The sequence below is a fragment of the Muscardinus avellanarius genome, assembly GCF_963383645.1.
Source record: "Muscardinus avellanarius genome assembly, chromosome: 4".
Taxonomy (NCBI): Eukaryota; Metazoa; Chordata; class Mammalia; order Rodentia; family Gliridae; genus Muscardinus; species Muscardinus avellanarius.
The window spans coordinates 9,921,846-9,944,913 of NC_137789.1; the positions used below are offsets into that span (position 1 = coordinate 9,921,846).

At 34.3% G+C, this 23,068-nt stretch overlaps 1 protein-coding gene across 6 annotated transcripts in view; it reads right to left on the reverse strand.

Moving 5' to 3' along the window:
- Window positions 1–23,068, reverse strand: part of PHF20L1 (PHD finger protein 20 like 1) — a gene marked incomplete at its 3' end in the record, with an annotated part of 72,975 nt that overhangs the window by 28,839 nt on the left and 21,068 nt on the right. For 2 of the 6 annotated variants that reach the window (XM_080693940.1, XM_080693938.1), the window contains 6 exons: window positions 17,408–17,621; window positions 16,694–16,819; window positions 10,991–11,073; window positions 7,269–7,521; window positions 5,264–5,452; window positions 4,772–4,996 (listed from right to left, as the gene is read on the reverse strand). In XM_080693940.1, the coding sequence (XP_080550066.1) occupies window positions 4,772–4,996; window positions 5,264–5,452; window positions 7,269–7,521; window positions 10,991–11,073; window positions 16,694–16,819; window positions 17,408–17,621 (1,090 nt within the window). Of the gene's footprint in view, window positions 1–4,771; window positions 4,997–5,263; window positions 5,453–7,268; window positions 7,522–10,984; window positions 11,074–16,693; window positions 16,823–17,407; window positions 17,622–23,068 lie in introns of those variants that run through there. The other 4 variants (XM_080693943.1, XM_080693941.1, XM_080693939.1 and 1 more) reach the window with 3 other exon arrangements.

Genomic DNA, 23,068 nt, shown 5'->3' on the forward strand with positions numbered 1-23,068 from the left:
GCTGAAAAACTTCTACATAAGACTCTCTCTCCCTCTAAAGGTCTATGCTGTGTTACTGTTTGAATAAATAACAAAGAAGAATTATTTTTAATTCATAAAAGCCAATGAAATAAGGTTTATTTTTGTTCCTTCACATGACCAGGTTCAAAACCTTGTTCTATCATTTAACTAGTGGTATGATCTAGAGTATGTCATTTAATGTCTCTGTACCCCAGTCTCCTATCTGTCAAGTGCCAATCTACCCTGCATTGTTATAAGAATCATCTGAGTCAAAATGTATAATATACTTAGACCAATGCCTGGCAAGCATTTTTTTTTTTTATCTCTGGTGGAGAAGTAGTAAATTGAGACTATGTCATTTCCAGGAATGGCACAAATATGAGTCTCACCATAAACTATAGTGATGGTAACTATACTAAGCCATCAGGAGAAATTTACTATAGCACCACAGGCTCCTCGATCCAAAAGATGTTTAACTCACTTGAGCAACAGGTCAATATCCCACTGTTTCTCTGAGATGGTTTTTACACAAATGCTACTCAGAGCATCCAGATAAAATATTAAACTTCCTGTTAAAGTAACACTGGGTTTCAACAACCTATGCAAACATTTTAGGGTATATTTAGCCTTTTGTTGCCTGAAACAATCTTATACCTTTGAAATCCATCATGAAATGATGTGAAGTAATGAAAATGACCCAAATAGAACTATCATATTTGGTCTATATATAAGTATATGCATAAAGACATGTTTACTCATAAAAATATTCAATCTTAATGATGCCTGGGTATTATCTAGTAGTCAAAAATACATTTAAACTGGGAAGCTAACAGACACAGATAACATTTAATGAAGCTTCTCAACTCATATTTGACAATTTTTATTATTTGTGGCTAGGGTTAATCTAAGAAAAATACAACAGTGCATTATTTATAGTATAATTTTTTTTACTCATTTTTCAATTTTAAAGCACTCTACATCTCAAAATTTTCATTTACCTTACTTCAATTATTTTACATAATTTAAATATAAAAATACTAATCAAATCAAATGTGCATAAGGTTCTAATAAGTTACAAATGAATAAGAATACTGGTAATCTCATTTGTTATGACAGAAATAATGAGAGGGCCCTCAGAGCAGTAAGAGGTGCTACATCCCCTCGCTGTCGAGACTGCTGAGCAAGGGCGTCATTTCCATTCATTCATCATGGCACCACGGGAACTACATTTTATGTTATTTTATTTGTGGGTCTGGGGATGGAGCCCAGGGGCATTCGACCTCTGATCTACACCCCCTGCCCTATTTTTTATTCTTTATTTTGAAATAAAGAATTTAGTAGGGTCTCATTAAGTTGCAGAGGGCCTAAGTAGCTGAGGCTGGCCCCAAACTGCGTTCCTCCGGTCTCAGCCTCCCAAATGCTGGGATTAAAGTGTGCAACACAACAACCAGCTGTGGGAACTATATTTTATGCAGTTGTTTTGAAAATGAGGAAATGTCTGCAATTCAAACAACGAGACATGACCTTTCTACATCTTTAGTAGTAGCACAGCACTCTCAGCAGCAGCCCAAGACAATGATTATTGCTGTAGGCTCTCCTCCCTGGAGCTCCATATCCAGTGAGAAAGGTGGAGCCAGGAAGCTTGGGTTCTCCTCTGATGGGAAGTCATAAGCTTAAAGGAACCACTAGACTGGGTGCTTGCAATCAGGTATGAAGCAGACAAATGGCTATGGGCCATGGCTGCAGAACAGGGAGCAGCATGCCAGAGCAGATGTGCTCAGTCCCAGACTGCTCTCAGGGTGTCTAGTTCTAGAATCTGCTGTCCCATGTCCCAGTGACTCCCAAATCTTCAGATTTCATAATTGGTAAAATTTCAAAAGCAAAATTGGAAAAATGACAAAGGGTTGTCAACATTTTACACAAATAAGGATATTAAAATAAATATTCAGACATACAATACTGGGTAGACTTTGAGAAATATTTATACACAAACAAAAAATAGACCAAGCTTAGAATTGAACAAAAGAATACATTTAGTTATGTATAAAATTCACTAGATTATTCTTATTTCATCACATTAGAATTTGAAAACCTAAATACTAAAATATTAAAGAACAGTCACTTTTAAATTATCAACAGAACATTTTCTTCAAATGTGGCAACCTAATATGAAAACAAACAAACAAACACCAAAATAAACCTGACATGTGGTTCACGCTTGTAATCCCAGTACTTGGGAAGCTGAGACAGGAGGATCACAGGTTTGTGACCAGCCTCGGCTACTTAGTGAGGCCGTTTCAAAATAAAGAGTAAAAAAGAAGGCTGGGGAATAGCTCAGGGTTAGAATGCCCCTGGGCTCAATCCCTACTTCTGCAAAAAAAAAATAATAATAATAATAATAATAATAATAATAAAATAAAATAAAATAAAGCAAATGGAGCTGTTTTGATTAAAGTAAGAAAGGCTACCTCTAAATCAAAACTGCTTACACACAACTGCAAAATCAGTGATATAGAATGATTATGCAAACTTTTTTCCAGTGTGTTAAATGTTACAGATTCTTCTGGAAAAAAGAGACAAATCCTTACAACTTTGCATAGAAATCCTAGGCTCTGGAGATGCTATGAACCTTTGTGTGTTTTTTAAACTAGATAAGAAACCACTATCATGTGTAAAATAATTTCAATATTTACAGATAAAATGGAACTGTAATTAATTTTGTATTTTGTGGTAATAACATATTTACTTTGAAAGAAGAAACCAAAAGTTAAATGCAGTAAAATAAAAATAAATGTATAAAGTCACCTCTATATTTTATTTCAATATATACCACCAGTAGAAAAGAGCAAGCTTTACTTTCTGTTCCATCCAGGACTCCTTTATCAAGAGAGTTGATAAAGTGATTTCAGGGAAGATGCTGTTAAACACAATCATTGCCTACACAGCTGGTTACAAATCAACTGCTTATACTCTTCTCCATCTTAGAACTGATTCAATCAGCCCCTTTCACCTATTCAATTTCAAATCAGGAATGTTCTAGAAAAGCATGTGAAAATAGTTTGCACCTTTTAAAAATTAAATATACTCTTTTGAATGGGGTTCTAATTCTATAAAACTTCTAAAGAAAACAGTGAACACAATGGCATTGTACTTGGCTATAAAGAAAAAAAATTATGTCATCTGCAAGAAAAATGGATGGAACTAAAGAATATTATGATAAGTGAGATCAGCCAGTCTCAGAAAGTCAAGGGTTGAATATTTTCTTTCATATGAGGACACTAGAGAGAAAATATAAAACAAAAGGAACTTTAAATAATTGAGGAAAAGAGTAGAATAGTAGAAGAAGGAAAAGAAGTTGGGAAAGGGAAAAAGAAATTATGAAGGAAATAGAACAAAATATGAAAGATTATTAAAAAACAGAACAAATGTCTACATATGAAGATATGAATAATTATGTGTGTGGAGGGTGGGTAGCAGGGTACAATCTGAATGGAATACATCAAGACCTGTGTGTATATATGCGTGTATCACTTTGAACCTCACATGATGCATAATTAAAATGTCAATAAAATATTAATACATAAAGCATTCAATCATATATAGTAAACATAAATTAATAGTTAGACTTAAAAGTCATCTTGATAAAATATCCCCAGGTAATCCTTTGGGTTACAAAAATAAGAAAATCATCCAGAGCAGGGATAAGCATGGCTGCTTTTATTCAAATTACATTAGATCTAGAGGGTTCTGCTCCCCCCAGTTCATGTGTAGGCAATGCAGAAAATACCTGAAGGTAAAATAATTCAATCAAGGGTCTGACCTCACCAGTGGGTAAGGCCACTCATGGATTAGCGGCTTGATTGAACTCACTGGGAGGTAACTGAGAGCAGAAAGGGCATGACTGGAGAAGGTGGGTCACAGGGATGGGCCTTGGGGTTATATCTGTCCTTGGTTCCCACCCATCCATCCATCCATCCATCCATCCTCATTGCTGTCCTGAGTTGAGTAGCTGTCCCACCATACCAATTTTGTCTAGAGCCAGCCAAGATGGACTGAAGCCTTGAGACCTTGAGCCTTAAGAAAAAATATAAACCCTTTTTATCCCCAGGTTGTCCTTGCCAGGTATTTTGGTCACAGTGATGAAAAGCTAATTAAAACAGATTGAGTTATATTTTAGATACCGGCATAAGTTAGATTTAAATGAAGTGCTTCCTAATTATTAAGTCCCATTATAGTTTTCAAACCAAGAACTGATACCATTAAGTATTTTATAGCTTAAAAAGCAACTCTGATCTGGGCATGGTGGTATATGCTTGTAATCCCAGTATCTGGGAAGCTGAGACAGGAAGATACAGGTTCAAAGCCAGTCTCAGCAACTTACTGAGGCTCTCAACAACTTAGCAAGATCCTGTTTCCAAAAAGGGGTGGGGGTATAGCCCAGAGGTAGAAGATGCCCTTAAGTTCCATCCTCAGTACAACAAAAATACTTAGGATATAACTTCTATAATTTCTATTAAATAGAAATAAACATATAAGAATGAAGCAGGGAGAAGAAAAAAGGATGAAAAGTGACAAGGAAAGAAGTATGTCCAGGGAATGGGAAAGGAAAATGATCACACAAATATCTTTAAAATCAATAAAGAAACTATCTTCCATACATGCTACCTAATGGTATTTATGGAAAGGAATCATGCAAATTTCTTTTAAACTTAAACATCAAAATACTTATACCAGAAGAGCAAGCCTGACTACTTATAAATCAAGTCTTTACCTGCTGCTGCTGCTGCTGCTGCTGCTGCTGGAGCTCCTCGCCCATCAATTACTACTTTTGAAGAATGATGTGTGAGCATCTGTGAATCCTCCTTTTCTACCCTGGAACACTCATTATGATAAGAGGAATCTGGGGCTAGTGGTGCTGCAACTTCAGAGCCACGACTTAGGTCAAGAGGGAGACAGGGTCCCAGCTTCTCGAGTGGTAAGTGTGCAACATCAGGCACTAGACAAAATAAAGAATGTAACAGAATATTAATACAGATAAATTGAGCCAGTTAATATCGATGGGGATCACTGGTACTTAAGTTAAACAGTGCCTGGCACAAAGAAGGCACTGGACAATTACTTGTAGAAAAAAAGTGCTTATAAGCCCTAAAGATACAAGAAAGAAAAAGCAGAAGCTGCTTAATATTATAATAATCTTTAACTCTTTAGGTTTTTCTTTTATCTTCCTTTATGTTTGGTTCTATAGGAAATCAATATACTTTACCCTCTGGCACTGCAGATTCTTGCTGATTCTGAGCACTGATGGAGAGTACTTTCCCATCAGTGGCTGGAGAGGGAGAAGAAACCTTTTCTACAGAATCATCAGGCATGGGTAAGGTGGCTAACCGCTGAGATCTTCTTCTCCGCTCACTATGCTTGCAAGGTCTAGGGGGATTCACAGGCTGTGGAGGACCTAGAAAAAGATCTCCAATGTTCACGAAGCAGATATATACCAGTATCACCCATCTTATAATAGTTAAGAAGATAAATGGGGAAAAAAGGTTCATATTCTGCCCTCTGATGTTGTTACAAGACATCCACAAGGAATGGCATGTTCCAAAGGTAATCAAAGGCAAAAACTGTGCCCTATTCACAGATTCAATAAAAAATTTTAAATCTAAAGCCTATTAGATCCAGAAGAAAATAACATGGAACATTAATTTCAAGTAGCTCCCCAAAGTGACAGACTATATATAGTCAATTTTCTAACTGCAGACCATTGTGTAAACTACCACTTTTGTTTTGGAGAAAGAGTCATATAGCAAAAGAATTTTGTCCCTTCACTACATTATAAATCAAAGGCAGGGGGCACAAGTGATAAAATTCTTAGATAATAGTGCTTTACTTGTCAAAGTAAAATTAATGTAAATTACTGCACCCCATATTCATTCCCCCAAACAGATTTTTTATACATGTCAGGGCCTGATTCATTAAAAAAAAAAACTGAAAACAAATTAATTTACTTATTATGGGCAAATAATAAGGGTTTTTATAAAAACTCTAATACTATTTTTGCCCTCATGTGTTATTTCTTGTTTTTTAAACAACTTATTTCCTGAGTCATTTAAACATCCTCTAACAATATAACAGAAATATTTTCGCTTTATGGTTCATGCCTACTTGGCATATAAACCTATTTGTTGAAAACAGGTAAAATAACATTAGCCAATAAACTCTTATTTAGAAAAAGGAAGTTGATGCTTTGGGTATTTAAGAGTAATTCTTACAACAACCAAAAAGAAAAAAACACACTGTGATAGTACCAAAAATTAAAAAAAAAAGAATATAGCTTAATTGCTATAATAGTGTGGCTATAATCTAGGAAATGCTGTAATGAGAAGGTCCAGTGAATACTAATGACATAGTTTCATGATAAAATATGAAGCTTACAAGGAAAAACTTGAATTTTTCAGTTCCCATCCTTTCTATAAGACACAATATGGAACAGTTCATAAGGAAACATGTCATACTCGTTTACTGATTTACTAATTAATGTGTTGTATAATGAGTAAAAGTGTCATTTATTGCTTTTCCCATTTCCAACTTGAAGTATGAACTATTGACAAGCTCAGGACTCACATACATCTGGTCTTATGTATGTCCAAATCCAGGCTGAGAGGCAGATTTTACAGACACTAGGTCAATGGTGAAAGATCAGCAGTGACAGCAAGGTCTTTAACATATGGTCTCCTTGGCATCGGCACGCTTCCCTTTCCCTTAAGCAGACAGAATTTAAGTCTGCGTTCTAAACATTTCAAGAAGAATAAAGACAAATGGGGATACTAACTAAACTTATCCACAGCAATAGTGCTGGAAGCTAAGTAAAAATATCTACCTTGGGTCTTTCTCTATTTGAGGAGGAGCTGAGGAGGTGTGCTTATTTTATTTTTATTTTTTTTTGTAATGAATCAGGCCTCTCATTGAGCTTGGATTATTAGTTGAGGAAAGAGTCCAACTACCGTGGAATTTGGGTTATTAAATGACCATTTGTGTTAACTTAATTATCATTTATGGTAAGGTTTTTCAATCAGCAGTATAGTCTGAACAATAAATCAATATGAAATGTCTGTAATTTTTGCCCCTGAAAGTTTCCAGCCTTCCCTATTAAATGCACTTAAGTTTTTGAGATTTTCAAAAGCAACCTCATAAAAATACAATATAACTACAATCAAACTGTTTTTACTGTATCTTATAGGATAAGTAACTATTTTTTAAAAATCTGTGCTCACTAGTTTTATTTATCACTGAAGAAGAAAGCTGAGATACAAGCGTCAAATCCTCGACTTGTATTAACTCTGGGGAAAGTGGTGATTTAGGGGGCTTTATACACCCAGAAGAATCTCCAGATTCATGTTTGCATTTCTTGCTGCGAGCCTTCCCTGAAGACAAAGTTGAGGATAACAGTGCAGGTTTCTGAGTGTTGGCAGAACTGCTAATGTCAGCTTCATTTTTTTTCTGACTTTGAGGTTTAGGTGAAATCGCCTGAATAAATAATAAAAAATTGATATTTTTATTTTGGTTTCTTCATTTTGCTCTTGTATTCAAGTTTGATTGTTAAGCAACTTTAGTATCCAAAAACATTGTTAAGCAACATATAACATTTCTATTACAAATGAAAAACCAAAAAGAACCCCACAAATTATTAACTAAAAGTTGAATAGGCTATCTTTGAAGGGATACTGTTAACTTTTAATCTAAATTTTAATATATTATTCATATTATTTTCAAAATATAAAATATCTTACTGAAAAATATTTCCAGTATTAAAATATATCTCTTAGAACCATAGAGGTCAATGGCATTAGTAATAAGTAGGTAAATAAAGAGCATTAAATGTATACACTTAAACTTTTGACTTTCAGACATTTTCTTTACAAAATAACTTCCGTTATCAAGTTAATGTTGGCATTTGCCTTAAGTAGACAGTTTCCCTTTAAAGAAAGATCTCAACAGGAAAACAATGACCAAATTAACGAAACATTATCTTTAACTCATTTTAGTGCTGAAAGCTAGTTTCATAAGCATAATGCATCATGAAATCAGAGCCACCAGCAATAGAGAGTTAAAAGACTAAAAACAATACAAAACAAGCAACAAAATAAAACCAAAGAGATAAAGTGTAAGTTAAAAACATTGGATTTAAAAACAAAATACGTCGCATTCTTAGATGAGAATTTTTACCTTCTTCCTGCCAACTGATACTTTTAAAAAAAAATTAGAACTCTGTCAGTTCTTTCATAAAGAATAATTTTATCCACTTGGCAGTAAAATTTGCTACATGTATAAAAATATGTGTGAATATGTTCACTGTTCAGACAACAGAAAATAGCCACATTGGATGGGTTTGCAATATATGGTGCTGGAATGCCTATATTTTTCTGACATATGTATCTGAGAACAAAACGTATGATACACATTTTTAAAAATCTATTCCTTGATAGGCCATTGTAAGATGTCAAGTTGCTAGTCCTATGAACAAACATGTCTCTAAGAAACCTTTTTCCCCCCCATATATTTTGGGAGAGCTGACCATCAGATCTGCAGTCTGCAGTTCTCTGGTAGAAAAGATTATTGTCTGGGGACCAAATAAATAATTGTTCCCACTAAAGGAAAATGCACTCATATTGTGGTGATGGGAAAACGTGTACATTTGGTATTAAGTAGGGCACTGCTGAATGCTCTACAGAGGGCATGTTGGACATACCACATAAAAAACCTGGTGTCGAGTGTCCCCTTCATTCTGTTCTCATCCTTTCTATTCTTGGATTTTCTCATTATACATGTGTATACATGGGATTAGTCATTTGAAAAAGTGCTCCACAAATGGGAAGTATTCCTAAACTTATCATAAAAGGTGTTGCCAGAAAAGTAATTAGAGCCATTACTTGTAAATAAACAATTTTATTGTTCATCTTCACATATGTGAAAGACATTACTACAGCATTCATTACTCTTGAGTTACAAAGTTATAAAACAAGATTTTTAAACTTAAATTAATACCTCGATAAGGTGCTTAACTTCTAAACAAGGACAAATTAACATTTTTAAAAACTTACTGAATTATTATGCATCTAATGCAAATATTATCCAAAAGTAAATATAACATGACATTTCCCTAATACAATTAAATAATGCATAATTAATAATCTGAGAATGGGGTTCAAGACCATAGAGTTTGAATCTTTTAAAAATATAAATAAAATAAATCCATTAGCACAGTAAATTCTGGCTGTAGGCCTGTTATCAATCTATGTCATAAGTGACATTAACTCATTAGGACAATAAAGTTAGTGACAATCAATATCTCTCCTTTAAGTCTACTGTTGATACCAACTGAGATGTAATTAAGAGCTTTATAACTCGGCTTTTGAACTCTGAAGCAGGGCTAACAGGTAGCATAAAAAACTAACTGTTTACTTACAAAACATTTTCACATAGAAATCAACCTGAATGACATAAAGAAAGGAACAGCATGTTGTTCCTTAAAATCTAAAATAATTTACAAAGTTTGCATTAATGATTATTGGTCTCTGTTACAAAACTGGCAAGAACTCTCAAAAATATTTTTAATTGCAAATACAAATAACCGAGTTATTCCATTTTCCTTTCACTTCTTAACTCAATTTTGAAATTTCAATTTCGTACTTCTCTCTGAAATGGGTACTGCTCTCTATGCTAACTTGCACATATAAAATGTAATTTCCACAATCACATTCACTTCACGGGATTGTGCATAATGAAAGATTGACATTGTAATGAATTTTCCAGAAACATTTTATTACCCAAGTCCCTGATATACTTGATATACTGCATTCTGGGAATACCATACCAGTGGTGAAAGTACAAAATACTGTTATATCTGGGACAGTGAATATAGCAATACACTGTTAAAAAAAAAACTCATTTGAATTTGGCAGATATACTGACAATAACGGCAAAGACTTAACCGCTTGATGATAACAGAAAATCAGAAGGTATGAGTCACCAACATATTAGTCAATTTAAAAGATCACTGATTCAATACAACATTAATGGAGGCATCAAAACAATGCACTGTTATCAAAGCAGGCCTGATTTAACACTGAAAAACTCAATACAATATCAATTGAATTTGGACTATTCTTTAAAATGCATATAGGTAAGAGCAAGAGAGACTTGTTAGGTCTTCTTTATTAGCTCACTAATAAAGAAAGTTAAAGTAATACAAAAGGACATATTAAAACTGCATTAAGGCTCAGATTTTAAAACAGGAGAACCAAGGAAATCCAGTTATGGCTATTACTGTGTTCTTACAGTCTTACAGTGCCTAAGAAGTTAAGCCCTTCAAGAACGTAAAAGCATGCACAGTTCATATGTACAGGCATTGAAGGAATCCGAAGGTAGCCAAGGCAAAATCTAGCAACCGCAACCTTCACTTTTAAATTCCTCTATTAGGTGGTTTAAAGACAGACCCTTAATAGTTTAAACTCTCTTTATTATTGTAGTTATTAAAATATACATCCTAGCAAAAATGTATGGCTCATTGATCAATTCATAAAACACATAGTCAGTCTAACAACACCAATTGTTACAATATAAAAGAAACTTCTTACAAAAGAAGCTTTATTTGATGTCAAAAAACCCTGTTTCAACTCACAAATGAAAAGTATTTGTGTGAGGGTCTTTTTGTAAGCTAAAGGAGATCCAGCTGGAAGCTTATACCCTGGGATGCCCGTCTCCAGGCTTTCAAATATTGGAGACAAAGGCTTTAATGCCAGTCTATTGAAAACAAACTCTAGTGAAGTCTGTAGTTTATCTGTATACCTTGGAGAAGGCAGAGTTAAAAATGTATCATCAATTAGCTTCCTACTCCCAAATCAAAAGGGCAATGTCAGTTACGTGGGTGGACGCTACAGCTCCAGGATCATTCCAGTGGGAACCTTGAAAACAATCAAATGCTACCATTTCATACCTGCTCCAGCACTGGAGCTGTTTCAGTGGAGTCTTCTTTCTTTTCAGCACCATCCACCCCAACAGCTTTGGATGCCAACAAACCTTGAGAAAAATTGTGCAAAATGGCTTATTAGAAAAATACTGATTTCACTCCAATTAACTTCTCAAAAATTTTAGCAATATCTCCTACACTTTTTAATATAAGTAGAAAGTAATATATTCTCAAGTGTTTAATTTTCAAAATTACAAACACCCTTAATTAATATATCAAAGCACTGAATCTGAACTTAAGAGTTTCTTACATAGTTGTGTGGATGCTCTTTTTTAAAAAATATAATTAAGATCATTACACATGTACATACACACACATGCTTATTCTGTACAAGTTTTAAATTCCATGGCTTAGAAGCTAGATTGTTTGCTTAGATTGCTAATACTTATTTTTTAAAAAAATCAAGAATATAGAATAAGATTTTTTTGTTGTATTATTAGCTTAAAAATGCTCCAGATTTTTTATTTCATTTATACTCTGTAACCTAAGCTTTGTTTGTGTTTATTATTTCTATGTTCAGTTTTATATTACTTTCTTATAAAGTTCTAAAAATACTGATGGATCCATTTTATGTTATAGGGAAAAAAAGTTGGGGGTCTCTCAGAACATCTGAACTTACAGCTTCAATCTACAAGTGATGGGGAAAAAAAGTTGGAAGTTCCAGTTTTCTCCAATATATAGCACTAATTCTCAGTTTTAGAAGACAGAATCCTTTATTTCGAATATGTATATAATTTTACAAAGCACCAAAACTCTGATGAGTAAGTTTCTTAGTTAAAATTATTTGCCACATCTGTCAGTACCTTCAATGAGGCCAGGTTTATTATCTCTGTATAATAACAAATTTTGTTGTTTATGACCACCTTGCTCATAAAAAGGCAAAAATCATCTGACCATGCAAAACCTCTGTTTCAAAAGAAGCACGTTACACCAGGCATGGTGGCACACACTTGTAATCCCAGCATTTAGGAGGCTGAGACAAGAGGATTGTGGTTTGCGAACAGTCTCAGCTACTACTTAGTGAGGCCTTTGCAATTCAGTGAAACCCTGTTTCAAAATAAAGAAGAATCTGGGCATGGTAGCGCACGCTTGTAATCCCCACACTTGGGAGGCGGAGACAGAAGGATCGCGCAGGTTTAAAGCCAGCAGTGCTGGCTTAAAAAACCCTGTTTCCAAATAAAAAAGTATAAAATAGGTCTGGGAGTGTAGCCCGGAGATAGAAGGGTTTCCAGGAACCCCAGTACCACCAAAGAAAGAAAGAAAAAGGGAGGGAGGGAGGGTGGAATAAAGGAAGGAAAGGAAGGAAAGGAAGGAAGGAAGGAAGGAAGGAAGGAAGGAAGGAAGGAAGGAAGGAAGGATGGATGTAGTTCAGAGGTAGAATGCCTCTGGGTTCCACCCATAGTACTGCCAAAAAAAAAGGGGGGGGGGTAAGCATGTAAGCATGTTAACAACTGATGCCTAACATGAAGTTTACTACAGAAGCTATACCACCTTTATTACAGACGCTGTCTTTGTTCTTTCATAGCTCCTCCATAAATACTACAGAACACAGAGCTGTCCTCAGAGAGCATGGGTTCAGTTTGAGATAACCTACACAGCTTATTCCCAGCTCAGCCCATATAAAGTGTAGATTTACATGAAAAAATGGTATTAAAGTAACTTTACAAAGTTTTAAAACACACATTCAATCCCAGTTATACGCTGAACTATTTTTACATGACTGCAAACAGTTGTAGCATGGGTTATTTAACATTTAAAGCCACATTCACTAGGTTTTTCTTCTCGAGCTTAAAATTCTTGGGAATCACTAAATTGAAATAAAAAAAAATTAAAAAAACAGAAGTACTAAGTAGAGGTTCTACTTCTAAAGGCTATTCAAAAAGAACAAATATTTACTATTTGCTTAATATATCAAATAATTTTGTCTTTTTGTTTTGTTTCATTTTGTACAGGTGGCAGAAATACTTTTAATATTCAGCAACAGATAGGATGGAGGGTAAACTACAAAATTAAAATAAGCTACAACTTTTAAAAGAAACCAAATAATTCAGCCATAGCCTATAAATTTATGTTAGACATTATAAACCAAATTAAGTAAAAGCCACTCTTTGATGGTTTGGGAAGGAAAAATAAGGCTCTATAATCTGTTTACACAAAGTAACCGAGCATTTAAGAAAAACTACTTGATATTAGAGGGAAAAAAGTGCAGGATTGATGTGCAGAGAATTCAAAAGACCCAAGTACAATCAATAAAATTTTGTATGCTTTATATGTATACCAACTTAAGAGTGATTAAATGTAAACAATAAAAGAGGTCAGAAAATAAAACAATTACTGCAGGAGAGGACTCTTACTTCTGCCTTAAGCGGCAGTCCAAACTCTGCCATCATGACCTGCTAACATTATGGAAAGAAATGTGATATCTACAGAAAATAAGAAGTGATTGAAAGGAAATAGATGCAAGGCAAAATAATCTTAATTATTAGTAAATACTTATTATCAGTATATTTCTATCAGGATCTCCTTCAGAAGAATTTCCTAAAGGAATGCATTACACAGCTTCAAAAAATCATTCAAACATTAGGAAGAAGTAGAATATCAAATATGCATGAGTCCCACATATAGTCACAATTCCACAATACCATTCTTTGCTGTCCATGGACCCAATGGATCTCTCCCTGCCATCAAAAATAAACAGAAGAGACACTGGAGCTCCTGGAGTGCCAAGGGGAGCACAGAAGGAGTAAAGTGGTTAAATTATTGATCTTTCATCCAAGGACTTCAAAACATAATTTTTTTTTGCTAAGATCAAGAAGAAATATCCTTGCTATTACTGTCAATAACATATTTTTGGTCATCTTCAATCTTGGTATTTTAAAAGTTACTTTAAAAAATCTTTAAGTTGCATAAACACATCTAAACAGGAACAACTTCCAGGGGCACCTAGAAAAACATAGAAAAGACCACGCTCTACATCCACTGTTTGCTCTTTTGGCCCTTCAACAATTGCTATTTCTAAAGATACTTAGCCGGGCATGTTGGTGCACGCTTGTAATACCTGCACATAGGAGGCTGAGATAGGAGGATCGTACAGGTTTGAAGCCAGCCTCAGCTACTTACTGAGGCTCTCAGTGACTTAGTGAGACCCTGTTTCCAAATAAAATATAAAATGGATCTGGGAGTATAGCCCGGAAGTAGAAAGCCTCTGGGTTCCACCCCTAGTACCACCAAAAATAAATTAAAAAAAAGAAAATAAAGATACTCAAATTCATTGTGCTTGTAGTTTTGTTCCAAAGGCCTGGACTTCCAGATTTTCTATGCAAAATTGTCTATTAAATCAATATGCTTTTAACATATGATATACTTAACAACAAGGTACATTAGATAATGAGTATTAAAGGCATGTAAGAATACAGATAGAATGTCCCTATACTTTAAAGTTTAGCTGTTTGAAAACTTAGAAAAAAGCCACCCTTATCTCATAAACTATAGGGCAATCAGGTTTACAATCACTGTAGGGTATCTATGTACGGAAGGTAACAGAAAGAATGAATAAATCAGAAATAAACCTAACCAGCAAATGATCTACTTATGTTTAGCTAGAACTATCCCAAATAGCAAACAAAATAAAGTAAAATGGATTGTGAGGGGAAGTACTCAATGTTAGATGCTATGATCCTAACTGCACTCCTCTTAGTATTAGGACAAAAAGAAACACATAGGTGAGCTTGTATGCTTAAAATATATCACAAAAATAGCTATTTTGTATTAGTTCTCATTTCTATTTATAGACCACAAATGGAATTTACAACTAAGTTTGTTTCAACATTGAATACAATCTTATAATTTCTATTATCGTTTTGTATAACACAGTTGTAACATAAAATAAAAAACAGATTCAGAGATAAACTACTAGAAGCATTATCATATGCTTAACTCTCTTCAGTAAATAAAGGGAAAAAGATCATAATGACTTTACATTCCTAAGATCTTATACTTCACTGCTGCCACCAAATCATCACATCTGAGATTCCCAAAGAAAAGTGAAAAGAAAGTTCCTCCAGAGAAGAGACTTTAGCACAGACGTCATTAAGTACAGGATTATAACTGGACGTGCATGGTAAAATGCCCCCCCACCACTGCTGTCTTTCCAAGGACACAGAGATGATGCAGCTGTTTTCCTTTTATTTCTTTAAAGGCTGAGCTTGAACCTCCCAGTGAGGCATGTAAGAGTAGACATACGTGAGAGTAACTAAAAGCAGGCTATCCACACTGAAGGAAAAAGCATGATGCTGGTAACTGGCAGTGGCGCTGCGTCAGTCCCCTCCATCTTCCTTGATCGCCACTCCTCCAACAGTGCTTTCAATCTTTGCTTCCGGGGAGGCAGAAGTACTACTCCACTTCTGCCCTGCATGAACACTGGGGTCCACATTTTAAGGCAAAACTGAAATCTCAAGTTGCCATCACAACACTCAAAAACATTTTGGCATTCTCCAAGGCTAAGAGTTTCTAAAGAAAAGGTTTCATGGGTGAAATGATTTGAAATATTTCCTATACTATGGGCAACTATATCCTTTACCAGAGAAAGGCATAAAAATAGTATAAACAAAAAGTAACACATTGAGTATTCTCACCTATTGAGACCAATTAAAATTATGTAGATGAATACAATAATAAAAGAGTGGTTCTAAAAACCCTTAGCTGTGGAGGCATCTTTCCAGAAAATGGTCAAAATGTATAATTTATATTTATTCCTAAATCTAACAAAACCAAGCTTCTTCAAAGTAAATTCATTTTAATGAATGCCAACAGAGTTTTATAGAACTTTATTATGCCAGAGGCACTAAAAACCATCTTGTCCTTAAAAATAGAATGTATGAATCATTAAAGCATTTAAACTTTAAAATATAATAAAAAAATAAGATCCATTCATAACTTCTTTTAAAGGCCAAAACCACCAAGCTCAATAGGCCCTGGAAGCAACAGGTCCTAGTATGGCTGACCCAAATTCTAATACCTCAATCCCCTCTGCTATGAAAGCTGACAAGGCAGAGACTGTCAGTGTTTTCCTTCATCCAAATACTTCTTTACCATTATCTACAAAAAAGTACATAGAAATAAGTCCAGGCTCTAGAGGTCAATCTAAAGATAAGGGTAAAAATGAAAACTAAACCCAAAACTTTACAGAAATACTTTTACATCAGCAATTAACAAAGGAGTCAGGAACTTAATTTATTTCATATATCCATTGTTCCAATCATATACGGCTCCATCCTTAAGTGAGCCTGGTTAAGTGTAAGAATACTTATCTAAAACCACTTAAAACCTCAGATATTGTATAACCACAGGTTGAAAAAAAACAGATAACCAATTTCTTATATAAACTATTTCCACTACCAAAGTGATTTAAAAGCTATGGAATTATGTAGCATTTGAATTTATCAATATCCTCACAACATCCCTGTGAGGTAGGTAGAAAACATGTGCTATTTTTCACATTTTACAACAGAAAAGCCAACAGTACTGAAAGAAGTTTACTTTGAAGAACCAAAACATAACTGTCTTTCTTACTCACCAGTCAATTACAGTGAACCACAAGATACCTTTTACTTTATTAAACTATTCTAAAAGGAAGCCCTCCATCCCCCAAAAAGAATCATTATAGTTTACCAGTGATCTTGTTGAGTCGAGCTCTCTTTGCCTGAAATGAGTTTCCTTGGTTATGTTTCCTCTTGTTTGATAATGTACTCTCTGGCTGTGGAAAGATCATCTTTGGAACGTTCTCTACATGAAGTCCTACTTTTAACAGAACACATATATGAGAGTTTATCTAGAATCCAAAATTAAAACACATGCCTTTTAAAAAATAATTTTATATAATACTCATTAATTTTTTAATATAGTGCTTGATTGGAACTTTAAAATACACAAACCCCTTCAGACTGATATACTAAAAGACCACGAAGGAGCTATTCTTAAAAAAAAAAAGCAGGAAGACAATGACTTAATGCCTTTTCCATATAACATGCTGAAATATACACAGAAATATTTAAAAGGTTAAATACCCCCCCAAAATAAACACCCTCAAACAAACCAATTACCAAGTTATTACAAATAAAATTTCAACTCACTTCTATTCAAGAATATTGATAACATCCAATATCAATTACCAATTTAAATTAAGTCCCTTTTTCTAATATCATGCACTGATATTTGACCTTTAATTTTCAGACCTATTTGTAACCTGCTTATAAACTCAGACATCCTATTATACTAGGGAAAAAAAAGTAGTAAGTTGAAAACCTCAGATCGTGAAGAGATTCAAATTATTCACTATGAGTTTACCAGTGTCAGAAGGAAAGAAAATAGGAATGTATTTTGTACCAAATGTTTCACTAGATGTAGGCAGGTCTTCCTTCTTCTCAATTTCCGGCGTGGCTATACAAGCTGACGTCTCTTCCTTCTTTGAAGGTACTTTAAACCACTTTCTCTCATCTTTCTCTTTATCCTTATTGCTGTTAGCACTGGTTCGAGGTTTACTCCCTGCTTTATTCTTGGCTGCAGCTGCAGCAGCTGCTTTGACTAAAGCTATCCAATCCTCCAAAGAAAAACACAAAATGTAAAATATTGAAAGTTAATCTCAATGCAGTTACACTAATGAATGAAAATAAGTTAGCATGTTTTAAAAAATACTTTCACATATTTTCACTAGTAAAAATCAAGTTAGGTGTATATACATTGTAGGTCATGAACACAGTAGAATTTTTATTTTAATAATTTAATGGGTTAAGTGAATTGTATAACCTTCTATAAAAAAGAAAAATATCAAGCCGGGCGTGGTGGCACACGCTTATAACCCCAGCGCTTGGGAGGCCGAGACAGGAGGATCGCACAGGTTCGAAGCCAGCCTTGCTGGCTTAAGAGACCCTGTTTCCAAATAAAAAGTATAAAATAGGTCTGTGAGTGTAGCCCCAAGGTAGAAGGGTTTCCAGGAACCCCAGTACCACCAAAATGAAAAAAGAAAAAAAGAAAAATATTCAATGGCAAGTATTCTTTTTATATATTTTGACATGAATATAATCTAAATTAACAGAGGAAGCTTCTGGCAAATATGGAACACTACATGATATTCTACCTTAGCATTTTAGGATTTAAATGCTACATTATCTTTCTTTTACATAATACAACAGGACCATGAAAGGAGAGTGCTTACATTACAATCCTGCAAACCAACCAAACTATAATTTCTCATTATGAGGAACACACCATTCACATCATAGTGAATTTCGTGGAAATCGAGGAATGAGTCTCATTATTTTCTAAAGGTTTGAAAGTTTAATATCAATTTGTCACAAAAGCTTAATATTACTCATAAAGGAAAAAAGGAGCCATATGACTTGACCAAGATAAAGTTCACATTTTCAGACTCCAAATTTAATTTCTCTCTCTCTATTACTCTCTGGGTGTGTATTAACAGTTACAGTTCTACTATGGTGCAAATATTATTTTTGTTAATATTTACTTGTTACTAAATAGATTTTACTTCACTTTTAAAGTAAAATTTTCCACTGTAAAACATATAGAAAGATGTAGAGAAGTGTGAAGTGGTGCTGATATTTTAATTTTCACACTCGGAAAGAAACTTTTTAAAAGAATTGTCAGTCTTTGGAATTAAATCTTCCACTGAGGCCACTAATCCTATCAAACTAACCATGTCAGATTTGTCCAAAATGCATAAAATGTTAAATTCCTAGCCTTGCAACTGAAAATAATTTCAAAGTTTCAAATGCACCTGATTTATGGGTTATGTTAATGAACATAAGCATTAAAAGTTAATTAAGCATCAAGTAATATAGGTTGATGGCTTTTTACTCTTGAAAATATATAGTGAAGATAAACCAATTAAAATAATTTAGGTATCTCTCTTCTCTATGACTGAAATGAACTGAAAGCTTCATGTGATTACACTTAACATGTTCATTCGCCAATTTTCTATTCAATAGTCATCTTGCTAAACATTCAAAAGATAATCAAGCTGGGCGAGGTGGCACACGCTTGTAATCCCAGCATTCAGAAGGCTGAGACCAGAGGATCATGGTTCGCGGACAGTCTCAACTATATAGTGAGGCCTTCCATAACTTAGTGAGACCCTGTTTCAAAATAAAGAATAAAAAGCAGGGCAAGGGGTGTAGTTCGGAGGCCAAATGCCCCTAGATTCCATCCCCAGACCCACACACACATAAAAAGAGATAATCAGTGAATATAGACTGCTCCTGCCTATAGAATTCATAGGCAAATAAAATTAACCATAACAGAATGTGACAGAAGATGCACTAAAGGACAAAACATAAACTATGAGATAAATGAAAAAATTAATTTCTAACTGAAGAACATTCAAGTCTAGGTTCCATATTATGTGGAAATTTTTCCTTTATTAGAGCAATGCTAAAAATGTTAGGGGTAATTTATATTTTAAGTTGGTTTTTACCTCTAATAAAGAGACAAAAAGAATAATGTATCTTTCTAAACTTAAATATTTAAAATAATAGTTCTTAACCATATGATTTGTTAGTCATGAGAATCATTATAGCCATGGGATTATAAAAAATACATTATTCTGCTGTTGTATTTATACTTGTTTTCTATTCTTTTTGTGCTACTAAGATGGATTCAAGGAGCTTCTACCTCTGAGCTACACACCACCAGCCCTATTTTATTTTGAAACAGTCTCACTAAATTGCAGAATGCCTTGGTAAGTTGATGAGGCTGGTAGCAAACCTACAATCCTTTTAGCTCAGCCTCCTGAGTACTGGTCTGTTTTTGTTGTTTAAATGGGAAAGCTTTGCTGTCAAAAACACCTGTGATCTTTTCATGAATTAAAATTAATAATAATAAATTTCCAAGTCCTCTATAGATTGTATACGTGAGTGCACTCAAGAGCACTGCATAAGCAATAAAAAGATCTGGGTTCAAGGAGTCACTGCACACAACAGAAGGGTAAAGCCTCAGCTCAGTCATTGGTCCTCTTAAAATCCTAAGCTGTGAAAGAAATGGTCATGCTGTATGCAAAGACTTGTTTTGAGAATCCAATGAAACAATATATGCAAAAAATGTTTTGTAAACAGTAAATGGCCTTATGAATCTATCATAACACTACTGTGTTACAATGTAAATTGTACATCAGCATACCTTCAGGAAAAGAACAGGGGACAAAAATCAAGTCTTTCCCCTGTTACAGACTTTAAACTTAAAATAAGTGCTTCAATCTCTCACCTCTCAGTATTGCCACTATGTTTTCATTAGGGTAGAAAATCAAATTACAGTAGGAAGATATCTCATTAGATGGAGAAATTATCAATTGCCATCCTAAAAAAAATGTCAGTTTCATTGGACAAAACTTTCACTCAAAGTTATGTAGAAGAAGAAAAAAGGGGGGGGGGCGAGACGGAGAGAAAAAATCCTACTTTAAGGCAGTGAAAATGTCTAACATACCTTCTTTCCCAGAAAAAAAATTATCTACAGATACAGTGTAAGGACTATAACACACACTACCCAACTTAATACTCAAACCTCTTTAAGGTATTCAAGCTAACTTCTGAAATGCAAGGAGATGTGGATTAGTATTAACCAACTGGATCAAAGTCAAAAATTAGCATTAACATTTTTTATCCAGGCTTCAAAGTTTTAATCTGTAAATTTACATGAATAAGAGCTGGGCGTGGTGGCGCTCGCTTGTATTCCCAGCATTTTGGATGATCGTGGTTCGCGGACAGCCTCAGCCACTTAGTGAGGCCCTCCGCAACTCAGTGAGACCCTGTTTCAAAATAAAGAATAAAAAATTGGGCAGCGGGTGTAGCTCCGAGGTCAAATGCCTCTGAGTTCCATTCCCAGACCCGAAAAAAAAAAGTTTACATGAATAATATTGTTATTAATGTCTCATCTCATACAGGTCGTACTGGGAGTTTAGAAAAGAGCATTTTTACAGTGTACTTATTTGATGAAATAGTCTGTGCTAGTTTACTAGAAATTCTATTTAGGATTGTTATAAAGGAATGCTCAAAATTCTCAGAATTGGAAAATCTCTCAAAAAGATTTTCTTAGCCTTGCCCAAATACCTGATCCAGCACATTTCCTAGATGAAATTAAGTCAAATACTTGCTGTAAGGGGGAGGGCATTCATAAAATTAGAGCAATTTAAAATAATTCTACAAATATCTTTAATATGCTTATAGTTAAAATTTATGAAGAAAAAGGTAAGAAAAATAAACTGCTGCCAAATATTCTTTCGGTAGTTTTATATTTTAATATTTACTGTCAACATAGATTATGGTATGGCTAAAATCATTATAAAATAAACATCCCAAATATCCAATAAACTAAATTTCTACAGTCTGTAATTTTAGCAGTCTGGCTCAATACCTCACTTTGTTTTTGTTTTCAGACACAGAAATTTATTTAGAAAAATAGAAAATAAACTTTCCATGGAAAACGTGGCCACTCAACAGTGAGAGAAGCCCTGTGACTCTCACTGTGGGACCGCAGGACTCTTCTTTTATAGGACACTCGTGAGAGGTGGAAGGAGGAGTTATGTACGTGAGGATGATCCCTGTCCAGTAATCCAAGGTGAGCTGGGTGAGTGAGTCATCCTGTGGGTCCTGACCACCACTGTCTTATCAGGAAGTAGCTCTTTTGTGTAAATTGTCAAAAACAGCTAGCAAGGCTTGAGGACACTGCTCTCCTGAGTACTGCCCAAAAAGATTTCTATTTCTCTCTTTTGACACTTTTGAGATCTGATAAACAGACACCTCTCTAAGGACAGTCAATAGTACTCAGGGTCACTTGTAAATTCCCCTGGAACTCTTGGGTCTAACAAGTCTTGTCACAGACTTTCATATAAAAGTTACATTTTCCTTGTTCTCTATGTCTCCTTTCCCTTTTATGTCTACTTTTTAAATGTCTATTTATTTTTTTCTTTCTTACATCATTTCCTCCTCCCCAGTAGTTGATCTCAATCTTAAGAATTAGTGAAGTGTGAAGTTCCATCTCTTTTTTTCTTTTTCAGTCATAGACAGAAATGTACTTAGGAGACTGGGATATATACATTAAAGGGAGAATGCAGGCCTCCACAGAAGTGAGAGAAGCCAAGTTCCATCTTACATAGCTGCTTCTGGCTAGCAAAGGGTGATGGCTCTCTAGCTTAATACTCCACTTGAAAAAAGAAATCTTTAAGACAATGATATTAGAGCCATTTCATGACATCGGAAATAAATACAGTAACAAAATAGTATGTTTGAAACATAAAATTAAATGAGATATCTACCAAACCATGTTTCCAATTAAGAAAGTATATATACTAAACTATGTTCCCAACATTTTAATCAATCTTTCCATGAAGTAACCAAAAAAAATCACACCATTGAATGCTCAGAAGAATATTTTATTTATACAGACACAGTAAGACACAATGCAATTTCCTGATCAATATCATTTTCATTTTAAACTGCTTTTACATATTAATATGTAATTGCTGATTATTTCATAAGTAAAATTTTAAAAATCAAGTAATTTAAAACAATCAGAAGATTTTTTTCAGACATATTTCTCAAATGTGGAGATACACATATCTAAACTCATAAATGTTCACATTTAATTGAAGCTGACCAGGTGATCAAAACACATTTCAGAATGACATTATGCTATACTATATGAAATAAAATATGTAGCATATTTCCATATTAGACATTTATACAGATTACTTTCAAGTTTTGAAAATTAATTGTAGGTCCAGGTGCTGAAAATCCCAAATAACAGCAAAATATAAAAGAAATTTGTTTGTTTCTAAAATGGCACCTTTACTCTCCAGTATTTCAGGAAACAATCGACAAATGAAATCATAGTTTTAACTTCATCCTAGAGTTTCCTTCAAATGCTTACCATTCATTCTTTCTTTGAGCAGTGACAGATCATCTAATAGACTGCTCCCATCAAACAATTCAGAAAGCCCTACCTGAAACAGCCTACAGTGTCAGGTAAGCGCCTTTTAAA